We start from the raw sequence: 12,105 nt of genomic DNA, 5'->3' as shown, positions 1-12,105 counted from the left end.
TTAACTGATTCATTTTGAAAAAAAAAAATTTTCCCATGACAGTATCCCTTTAAGTATTTTTTTATTCATGCTTTTTAGATTCAGATATTTTAAAAAATTACTTGACATTCGTGGTTTTAGAGAATATGAGTTTATTCACAATTAAAAAAAACCCTATAACTACTATTAAGAATGTTAATAAATGGGTCTCCCGGTTATTGTTAAGGAATAGCACTGATATTAAAAATATCACACTTGTTATTGTTTCAGATTCTCGAAAATCTTGTGATTCTTCTTGGCAATTCTTAGGATGATGTTTGTTGATTTGCTGTTACAAATCAGCAATGAGCACAGACTTCAGTCAGAACACGGAAGAAAGGAGCACCGAGTTTGTGGTGAGCTAAAAATATTACAAGTTCAACTTTTTTTCTTTTGAGGCCATCTACAGTTTGCTTCAGAATGGGGAAATTTCCATCCTGCCTCCAAAGGAATATTTGACCATTCCCTGGATCAACTTTGCTCTAAGAGTGAATAAAAGCTCATTATATTTATCATGAATCATTTATCATATTCCCCTTAGGGCAATGGCAGATGCCAATTTGAGGCATCCCTTTAATCAGGTTGACCATTTTTTTTGGGGATATTCTCAATTTTAAGAGTGTTCCTTTTGAGCACTGACAAACAACTTTACTGGACGCTGGCACTTCCTGTTGCTAACTGGCATTTATTTCTGTAGCTTTATTATTCAGTTTATAGTATACAAGGAACCTATTGATTGTTTTTGTACAATTACTGAAGCAATTTCAGGCTCAATGGTGACAGTTGGTGAACAGCAGCTTGCAAGTCTTGCCACAGATTCTCAATTGGATTGATGTCTGGGCTATAAATAAGCCATTTTAAAACTTCAGCTTCTTGTTTTCTAGGTTCAATCTGGTTGTGTGTGTTCTTTTGTAAGGTAAATATTCTGCCCATTTCAGGTGTCTCACAGACTACATTAGCTTTTTCGCTAGAATTTCACTGTATTTTGCTCCATTCATCTTCCCATCAGCCAGTTTTCTAGTACCTGTCAATAAAGTGGATCCTGACAATATGTTGCTACTACCACCTGCTGCTGGAATTCTCAGGACAATAAGCAGTAAGGATGATATGCATTGCAGGCTTTCCATTGCATGTAATCATTTGCAATAAGAACATAAAATAAAATTTGGTCTCATCAGACCTTTTGTTCTCTATCATGCCATTTAACAATAAACAAAAAAAGTTGTAACATGTTTTCTTCACAACAGCTTACGTTGCCCAGTTTTTTTGGACCGTCTGGTTTGTAGTTGTCCCATGGATATTTTTTTTCCTATCTCAGGTGTGAATCTCTCCAGTTTCTTTAAAGTTATCTTGGGCTCTTGTTGCTTCTCTGAGTAATGTCTTATGTTTTGCCTTCACTAGACAGTGCCATGATTATGGAAAATACTTCTGCAGAACTTTATCCTGGACTTGTTTTGATGGCTACTTGGTTTTCCTGATGCTGTCTGTTTAGATATGTAACTGATATAGCAAACTCTAGGGCCTTCCAGAAAGGTACAAAGTATTTATGTTGAGACCATGTATTCAGGTGCATAAAAGTAAACTCCTTTGAACAAATTGTTTGACTTTTAAATGCTATTGATTGCATCAGAGTGTATTTGGAGGCTTCATATCAGGTCTATGAAGGTGAATATGTTTGAAATCAAGACTTTCAGTTTTTTATTTGTAAAATGACATAAAATCCCGCTTAAAAAATCCACTTAAATTGATTTTATTTTCATGATGTAATACTACAAATTATGGGGGAAAAATCCAATCCAGGTAAATATTTCGCAAGATTCTATAAATCTGACAATCTTTTGTTGTACATTTCAGGAATACTGTAGAAAATGGAAACACATAAATGGCACCTGTTGACTTTAAAAGTAGCAGTGGCAATAGCAATTATCAGGTCTAAACCAAAATGCAAAACAAGCAGAGAATACACAGAGGAGCTAAGAACAATTATCTCTGATAGAAAAAAACAGAATGTCAACTTGAAGGCAAAAGTGTGTACACTGGAAGCTGAAGTTCTACAATTGCGTCAACAACTTCTTCTCCGAGGTATTCAAACAAGTTCAGATTTTGAAAATGGTAAATATTGAAATATTATATTGATACAAGGGGATCATGGTTAATTTCTGATATTTCTTGGTAAGTGCATATGTCTATCTATACCTGAGCTCTAATATGTTTATAGTAGGGTCCAAAAATCCACAACCAAACATTTGGCGAATGTTTTGTGAAATTTAGGGATACGTTTTTGACATTTGAACCACAGAATCCTAATGGATTCCCTGTAGTTTACATTTTTCACAATTATTTACTCTTACTTGAATGTCACAAAAATCAAAGCGAACACCACAGGTCTGGCATTAATATATATGTGCCTTCAATAAACCGCACGGTCAAGGAAGCTACTTTTGATGCTTTTGATGAGTGTTATTCATATGACAGGCTACTTACAGTATTCACTCACAGTTTCAGTGGTTCTGTGGGGACATGTTCTGTCAGAGGTTCCACAATCCTTGAAGGAACACTAAATCTAAAGTTAAAAGAACATTAAACATTTACAGTTTAAATACAGTTTAAGAGTAAAACATTAAGGAGTGACATATTGTTGAACCAGCGCTGTTAGTAGAGTGCTTTAGCTGTCCAGTTTCAGTAGTTTAATTATTTGCAAGTCATTTATAATTAAACTTGAGGCTGGAATTGCAAGTATGGTCATATGCACTTAGGCAAAACATCATGAATGTTATCTATTTTTTTATTAGCTGTTGACTCTAGAGATAGAAGGATCATTTTACCTCTTAATAGGTCATAACTGCTGACTTGATAGAGAGAAGGATACTTTAATTTGAGTATGCAATGCAGATTTAGGAGAAGTAAAGTGGAAAAAGGAATAGAAGAATTTAGGCACGAGAAAAGTCCAGTCAATCACAGCTGAGTCTTCCTTGTATAAGCCTTTTCCCTTCCCCTCTTCTGAATCTGAGTAGTATAGCCTGAACACTGAGGCTTAAGCCTAGTTCATGTCATTCCTGGTTCTCACCACTAAGGAGATTTATCATGGGTCGAAGTGAAAATTAGAATTTTTGTGGAATTCGACTAGGGAATAGTTAAAATTTGATTTGAGTTTTTAAAAAAATTCAAATTAGATTTTTGAAATGTATCATGTACTGGCCCTTTAAGAATTCGAATTAGACTATTCGCTACCTTAAACCTGCCAAATTGCTGTTTTAGCCTATGGGGGACGTCCTTGGATCAATTTGGAGTTGTTTGCAGCCTTCCTGAAAACCGAGTTTTTTTGGAGAAAAAACTCGAAATGAATTTGTTTCGAATTCAATTCAAATTTGAATCGAGTTTGCAGATCGATCCCATTCACCCAAATTTGAAAAATTCGATTTTTTTTTTCTGAATTTCGAGTTCATGGGAGTTTATGGTAGTTTTTACAAACATGAACTCAAAATTCGACCCTTCATAAATCTGCCCCTTACTGTCCTTACCTGGCTGTGAATCTAGCTGTAGCCTTGTTTACAGTCCAAACTGTGTAGCCAGTCTGGCAATATAATCTTGCTATGCTCACTTTGTGCCTGTCTACTTTGATAGACAGAATGCAATTTGGAGAAAAAAAAGAAGTCACACATATCCTGTAAATAATATCTTTATAATACACAAGAATATCCTGTAAATTATAAACTGTGCTTAGTGATGTCATTGGTTATAATAGGAGCTTAGTGATGTAATTTCACGTGACTCATTAAAACTTGTGTATTATAACAAAGTACCCCTGTTGCAAAATATAAGGATATTAGAAATCACCTCAGAGTTCCATAACCTTAAAACATGATGCCGAAGGCTCATGACAGCCTTTACCTCGTGTTTTTAAATGGTCATGGAACTCCTCTATAAATTATAATATCCTTACATTTTACAAGAGGGGTACTTTGTTCACTATATAATACACAAGAGCCATGAATATCCTGTAAATTATATTCTTATAAATGTGCTTAGTGATGTCATCTGTTATAATTGGAGCTTAGTGATGTCATCTCTGTCACATGACTCACTGAAACTTGTGTATTATAATAAACAAAGTACCACCTGTTTTAATGTATGAGGATATTAGAATTCACTTCAGAGTTCCATGACCTGGGTGCTGGGAAAGAAAACAAAAAAACGACTGCAGAAGAACTGCATTCACAGAACTTTCAAATATACCAAATTTAATATTTCAAACTGTAAATATAAATGTTTAAGCATAAACAGTGAAAAGCATGGTTTAAGATAGCTAAACCATAGATTTTGGGCAATATCAAAGCCTTAACTAAGTTAATAATACCTATACTATTGCATTTTAGAATCAGCTGAAGCAGTGGGTTTGATGCCACTGCAGTGTAACGTTGACTCAGGACAAATTGAAGATGATTCTGGTTGTGATCTTTCTAATGAAGTAAGAGAAGATGTTCCTAAAGCAACTCATACTTCTGAAATCTGCATTCAGTCATGCTTTCCATCCTCTTCCATATTTCTACCAACTGCAAGATATTCTCCTGTTGAAGAAGAACAAATGATTCATCAAATACAGTTTTTAAACCATCTACTTGTCCTTGGGAATCTCACAGCTACACAAAGTTTATCTAATCTAGAAAATGAGTGCAGTGTTGTAGAAGAGTCACTGTCTGGTCTGCTGAATGGTTTGCTTGGCCTCTACAGAAATCCCAAACCATCTGTTTCAACATTTCAGGCAAAAACAATTGGTATATTAACAGCCTTACTCAAAGATTCGAAAATGTCTGAAAATGTGCTCAAAAACTGCCTTAATATTATAGAAAAGTTTGAAAAACAGTTGGTTCAGGATATTTTATCAAACAAAAGTATTAATAGGGTAAGTAAAAAAAACTTACATTTTCAAATAAAATAAATATTATAAAGTCTGTACTGTATATAAATTGTTTGTAGGTACAGTAAGAGTATAACATTACACAGGGGCAGATTTACATAGGGTCGAATATCGAGGGTTAATTAACCCTCGATATTCGACTGTCGAATGTAAATCCTTCGACTTCGAATATCGAAATCGAAGGATTAACCGCAATTAGTTTGATCAAACGATCGAACGAAAAATCGTTCAATCGAACGATTAAATCCTTCGAATCGGATTTTAATCAATCGATGGATCGATTTTTCTACGACCAAAAAAACCTTAGAAAGCCTATGGGGACCTTCCCCATAGGCTTACATTGAGGTTCGGTAGGTTTTAGGTGGCGAAGTAGGGTTTTTTTTTTTTAAAGAGACAGTACTTCGATTATCGAATGGTCGAATATTTGAACGATTTTTAGTTCGAATCGTTCGATTCGAAGTCGAAGTAGCCAATTCGATGGTCGATGTAGCCAAAAAAATCATTCGAAATTCGAAGTTTTTATTCTATTACTTCACTCGAGCTAAGTAAATGGGCACCTTAGTATAGGTCACTTACTATATGCAGGACAGGGTTCAAAGTACAAAAACCAAGCACTATCCACCATGTGTTTTGCTCTTGCACCATACCCTGCTGAAAGGAAAATGTTTGCTAAGACCTGTGTTAAGCATATTGTATTCAGCAGGCAAATGACCCCTAGTAAATATACACACATTTTTTTTCCCATTAGTCCTTCTGAACTTCTGTCTGGGGTCATAGTAAATGACTCCTAGTAAGTCACTTTTTGATCTAAAATGTAAGCTATAGCTATGCAGATTAGAGTCTAGTACTGTGATTTCACCTTTAGTCAAATCTGAACTATCCAGGACCATTTAGGGTACTGACTAGAGCAACTTTATCTGAGGTACACATGACTAAATAAAACAAAAAATACCTTTTCTTAAAATGGTGCAGTTTTTCCAGTATTTAAAACTGTGTCTATCCCGTGCAAATCTGGTTTAAAAGCTGCGCTTAGTAGTGACTGGTTTGCATCTAAGGTCAAGTTTCACCTGCCATATAAAGTTCAATACATTGGTGGCCCATGTCCTTCTATTTCAAAGTAGGTGTTACGTACAGGGCTTCCTACACCTGATGTGCCCTTTGAAAAAAAACAGGCAAAGCGTCACATGTCCTTTACTGGAGTGTGGGTAGGTGAAATCTCTACCTTATTAATTAGTTTAATTAGATCCAGTTTTACTGCCATTTGAGTTTGAGTTTACTAAGTAAACAGCTTATACTCAAACTAATACTTCCTAATCTATCTTTAAATTACCTTTGTGTTCCTTAGGGATACCTAGTTTTATATATATATCTACATTGCTATCTATTGACCTGTCCATATAAATATATATATATATATATATATATATATATATATATATATATATATATATAATCTGTTGAGTGAGCGCACTCTTACCGGATTTCAAACGAGGTGGCTGCGTTGGTCAAAGTATTCTTGTACACAGTAGTAAAGGGACCCGCACTCCAAGTTTTATGTGAAAAAAAGTGCTGAATTTTATTCACACATGCATATCCAACGTTTCGGTCGAAACGTTGGATATGCATGTGTGAATAAAATTCAGCACTATATATATATATATAGTCCTTGGTTATCCGCACTCGCCTGTATTCAGCAAGCTACCCAGGTGCTACTCAGAAAGTGCATATTCAATATAAGTCCAAGGTGAATGAGTGCACACTGGGAACCTATCCACAGGTTTATTTTAAAATCATAATTTTATTCAGATAATTAAAAAACAGGCCTGTTTTTTAATTATCTGAATAAAATTATGATTTTAAAATAAACATTTGCTCTGGCAAATGGAAAGATGCGGATTTTACTGAACGTTACATCTTTCGCCAGACTTGCCTTTGCCAGCTCAGACCAGGTGAAGTGCAATGGAGTGCATAGGACTTCCTCAATTTTTTTTCAGAGTGATAGGCTGCAAAAGTCCTTGAAAACATTTTTTGGGTAACCAGGTTTGTTAGGTGCAGAGTGTCATGACCACAAGCCGTCATGACGTGTTCAGACTGACTCCTGGAGAGGTTGTAACTTGGTTTCATCTAGCAGTTTGTGATATATGGTTTTGCAAATAGCTGATCAAGGAAATAAATGAAAATGCACAGCATAACAGTAAAATAGACTTTTTACCTGAGAGATAATAAAGTAACACTGTTACCTGTCCTCCACAATCCCCCCTAAAAATGTCTATTTTGCTGTCCCTACCTATATAGAAGTTTGCAAGTTGCTCCAGAGGGAATACACCATAAGGGTGGGTATGGATGTTCAGCTTAGCCTGGAGAGGCCTGCACAAAGCCAGGGACCAACCCTACCAACTTTATAAACCTGACTATCCCTGGGAAGGAAATATTCAATTTGACAGTTGCAAAACGTTTAGTAATAGCCATTCTATTGATCAAGTATTTACCATCCTTATTATTCCTGCCTAGGGCACTAAAGGTGTAAGTTGCTACATGGGTGCTAGAGGAGTTTTACCAGAATTGTCCTGCACTTGTCTTGCGTATTGCCACCTCCTGGGCTAGTCCCAGGGGCAGTAGGTAAAGGATATAGAGCAATATCTGGTTCCTTAGGTGCATCTGCTTTCTTGCAGTGTGAGGCATGGATCCAGGTGGGTTTTCCTTCTAGCTTCACTGAAGTAGATGTGGTAAGGAGAACTTGGAAGGGGCCATCAAATTTGGGCTCCAAACAGTGCTTTCTCAGAAACTTCTTGACTAGGACCCAATCTCGTTGCTTGAGGCTGTGGGCACCTGTGCCAAGAGAGGGATCTGGAATAGAAGAAAAGACCTGAGCATGCACTCTTGTTAGTTCACTGGTTAATTGAGATACAAAGTCAGTCAATACATTTGATTGTAATTGTAATTGTTGGGGAAAATAACACCCTAACCTGGGGGCTGACACAAACAGAATCTCGAAGGGGGACAATTTATGGTCCCCCCTTGGTGTGTATCTGACACTGAACAGAGCAATAGGCAGGCTGTCTGGCCACTGCATTCCGGAGTCTTGCGCCATTTTTTTTTTTTTACATGTTATTCATCCTTTTCACCTTTCCACTATTCTGAGGATGATAAGGCGTGTGGTAGTGAAGAGTCACTCCCAAGGCTGTCCAAATTTGTTTGTTAACATTGGCGGTGATCACTCTCTATCACTTCCGGTATTCCATAGTGACATACTACTTCTGAGTGTAATTTCTTTGCGGTAGTCTTGGTGGTCATATTGGTCATATTGGTCACTGTGTATGCTTCTGGCCGGAAAACATCTCAATGATCACCAGAGCATATTCGAATTTTCCACTCTTTGACATTTGGATGTGGTCGATCTGGATCCTCTGGAAGGGATATAAAGGCTTAGCTAAATGTTTTGATGGAGGTTTTCTCCAACCGTCCTGGGTTACATTTAGCACATATCGCACAGGATGCGCTATAGTTCCTGGTAATAGTGGTTATCCTGGGAGCAAAGTATGTCCTTGATATGAGGTTGTTCATCAAATTTTTGGATATATGTGCTGGTCCATGGGCCCATTGGACTAGGGCCGGATACAAGCTTTTTGGTATACACAATTTCTTATTGTGTGTATATATTCCATTCCGTAACACAGCTCCTTTTCCCAGCCACCCGTCCTTTTCCTCTTGACTTGCGTTTGTCTGACTTTCTTTCAGTTTGTCAAAATTATCTAGGAGATCCATCTGGAAAAGAGGAGCTGTTTCATTGGTCTCTTCCTGATGAGTCGACTCTACTTGCACATCTTCTGGCAATTCCTGTAATTGGTCCTTTGCCGCTTCTTTTGCAGTTTGATCAGCCATATGGTTGCCACGTGCTTCTGGGGAGTCAAGTTTTCCATGAGCTTTAAATTTTAGGATGGCAACTTGTTTTGGAAGAGCTAGTGCATCCATAAGTTCAACAACAGACTTGCCATGCTTGATAGGTGCTCCCGTTGCTGTCAAGTATCCTCTTGTCTTCCAAATAACGCCAAAGTCTAATGCCACTCCTTGGGCATATCGGGAGTCTATGTGAATGTTGACACGTTTATCCTTAGCAATTTTGCATGCTACTGTAAGAGCTTTTAGCTCCGCTTCTTGTGAGGACAGGATGGTGGGGAAGGCTCCTGTCTGAAGTACCTTATCCGTGGTGGTGACTGCATATCCAATCATGAAATTTTCCAGTATCATCTGCAAATCTGGATCCATCCACAAACATGGTTATATCTGGGTTATCCAATGGGGATGCACTAACTGTGGGAAGATGGGCCGTTTCTTGTTGCATAAGTTCAAAACAGTCATGTGCATCATGTGCTCCTTTCCCATTCCTTATGTTTTCGTTGTCATCGTCTATATCCTACTGTATTCCCCCCTCAGGAATTGGCAGAAGTGTGGAGGGATTGAGGATAGAGGGTGATTTTGTCGGGTATAAGGAGGGAGCATTGAAGGCGGAGATGGCGGGCGGCAGACATGTGCTTTGTTGTGAGAGTTGAATCCCAGATCATAGAACACCTGCATCATGCGGACCTTGTATTTCTCCACTGATTCCGCCTAATCTTGGTTGATGTCCTGAATGCTTATAGCCCGATCAGCCAACCTATTCTGTGCCCAGGATTTAATTTGCTCACAGAATTCCACACCGGATTCATAGGTTGTGTCATTTACAACTTTAGTGTTGTCAAGAGAATATGTAATCTATCTGCAATATCTGAAATGGGTACATTGAGTGTACATATTTGGCTGCGATAGATGAGAACCCAGGGCAAACCACACTCTTGATACTGCATCACACCTCCCCCCCCCTTTTGAAATGTGGGTGAGACCATGTGAGGCAGCAACCAAATATGGTAACAGAGCACGGGGTGCAACAGGGCAATCGCCTAAACGGCAAACAGAAACATCACCACTGGGAGTTTGTGTGCACCCGTCTTTAAGCCAACGTTCCTTCTCTTAAGGCTCCACTTGGTCCTGAAGGGCTGATAAAACAGCACTAGAGGGAACAGAGTTGGTTCTTTTACAACACATGCTTTAAACATTTTATTATACAATGCTGCCTGCTTCGCATCTACATCAACATGGGCATTACCTTGAGCTACAGGGTCAAAGAACCCGATATGGGCTTGGTACATAATGACTGCAACCTGCTTTGGTAGTCGGATTAGGCACTACCGGATGGGATGCCCTTCCCGGATGGGATGCAATAACACTGCATCCTGATTGCAGTATATGTTGCACCCTAGTTTACAAAGGATGTCCCTACCTATGCAACTGTCAGGGATGGGGACAATGATAAGAAAGGCAGCATGTGTAAATACGGGACCCCTACTTGTTTGATTACAACTAACATATCAGTCCAATTAGGGTTATGGGCACTATGGATAAACAAGAGTTCCTGTCCAAATTTGAGTGGATTAGTACGGGGTTGTGAAACGTCTTGAAAAATCCTTCTAAGATTTGGTGCTGTGTGTGTGTGTGCCTGCCTCCCCCCCCCCCCTTTTCTCTAGTTTGTACTGTATGGGCGGGGTAGAGCTAGGCTGCGGGGCTGAGAACTGCCTGTATCAGCGCTGCTGTTTTCAGCACTGAAAGATGAATTGTCTCTTCTCACTATTCTCTATTTTTCTAACTTAACCCTTCTGCTAGCAGCTTTTCTTGTTCTTCTCTTTGCTTTCTATTATGGGAAGCATTCCCAGTATAGGGGGCTGACGGCTCTATGTATGCCATATGAGTAACAACCACTCAACTCTTGTAGGACTAGAGCTTCTAATACATCACTTTAACTTTACTATTTGATTCGATTATTCTTTGTTCGGACCAAAATTCTTTGTGTAAGCATTTAACAACTTTGAACTTCAGCGGTCTCTACAAGACCCTTATCATGTAGCAATTTCTCTTCTCGGTTAAGAGAAGACACCATTCTTCCGTCTGTAGCCGGGGGCCATTCTTGGTCAAATTGCATTCTTTCGGCAATCTATCATATTTTCTTACGTACCTTTTACCCACCCCGCCTGCCACTAACTCACATGCCGGGACCCCCTCACTCATTGTACTGATGTTTTTGTCCCATTATTACTCTTCAGATCCAGACCGGGACAGTGACCAAGGGGAAGATGGCCACCAGGAAAACTCAATGACGTTTTAGTTCTCATACTATCTGTCCTTTTTCTGAGGCGCCATTATAGGGCTGTGGCTGTATATTTGCCATGCAAGGGAAAGGTGGTTCTCTGTGGTACAAATACTTGATTTTGCCATCTGGCTGTATAACCCTATCCCCAGACCTAATGGAAAAAAAAATACACTTTGTAGATAGACAAGGAGTAGAGACTGTATTGCGCAGGGTTCTTGGTCAGTCTGTATAATGATTAAATTGATACACACAAGTAAAACAAACATGACATAACTGAGCTCATGACATTGACATGGACATTGACACAACCTCAACTCTGGTGGGATGTCTTTACTGGGTTTAGTCAGATACGAACAGAGATAGTATAATACGTCCTCAGACACTCCGGAAGTGCCAGGACAGCCACCTACTGTCCCTTTGACGTATATAGACACACCGCCTCCCACTGGACACGGTTCCCAGTCAAGGAGGGTTCCTCGGGTATGTCTATCTAAATATATAGTCACAGACAATAGCCGCCACACAAGGACGGACTCAACTCATCTATGCCGCTGCCTGGGCTACGCCACCTTTGACTGCTCTGAACTATTCCAGATTGCTACAGTGACAGTGAGAAGTTTACCCGGTATATATTTTGGGGGTATAAGATACCACCCGATACTATCTCTTTTCTCTCCGTCCAGGGTCCCCTCTATTTTTAATCCAAATCACCCAGAGATGAAGTAACATATAACATAAACAGCCGGCAATGATTACAACCACAATCACAAAACATAAACAGGGCAATAGATACTCTTATACAGGTCAGGTAAATGGCACCAGGCAAGATGTTACCTGTCTTTGCTGGCTGCTAAAAGTCGATATTGACAACAGGCACCATCAGTAGTAGGTATACGTATGACACAGGTAAGAAACTAATAACATAGGTCTTACCTGTGTCCCGGAGGTGATCAGTCTCCGTCCTTTTCCACTACTGGGTGACTGCTGT

At 38.9% G+C, this 12,105-nt stretch overlaps 1 protein-coding gene and 1 long non-coding RNA gene across 2 annotated transcripts in view; one reads left to right on the top strand and one right to left on the bottom strand.

Moving 5' to 3' along the window:
• Positions 1-1,009: 1,009 nt before the first annotated feature.
• mei4.L (meiosis-specific 4 homolog (S. cerevisiae) L homeolog) overlaps positions 1,010-12,105 on the top strand; it is a 53,487-nt gene continuing 42,391 nt past the window's right edge. Inside the window, exons 1-2 of the mRNA XM_041563104.1 lie at positions 1,010-2,130; positions 4,395-4,921. Coding sequence (XP_041419038.1) covers positions 1,887-2,130; positions 4,395-4,921 — 771 coding nt within the window. The 5' untranslated portion in view covers positions 1,010-1,886. The remainder of the gene's footprint in view (positions 2,131-4,394; positions 4,922-12,105) is intronic.
• Positions 6,886-12,105, bottom strand: part of LOC121393748 — a 132,489-nt gene continuing 127,269 nt past the window's right edge. The window contains exon 4 of the long non-coding RNA XR_005961309.1: positions 6,886-7,783. This is a non-coding gene — a long non-coding RNA (uncharacterized LOC121393748). The remainder of the gene's footprint in view (positions 7,784-12,105) is intronic.

The sequence above is a fragment of the Xenopus laevis genome, chromosome 5L (genome assembly GCF_017654675.1).
Source record: "Xenopus laevis strain J_2021 chromosome 5L, Xenopus_laevis_v10.1, whole genome shotgun sequence".
NCBI lineage: Eukaryota > Metazoa > Chordata > Amphibia > Anura > Pipidae > Xenopus > Xenopus laevis.
Note: the sequence above shows the minus strand (reverse complement) of the source record. Positions and strands in the feature narration are given on the sequence as shown.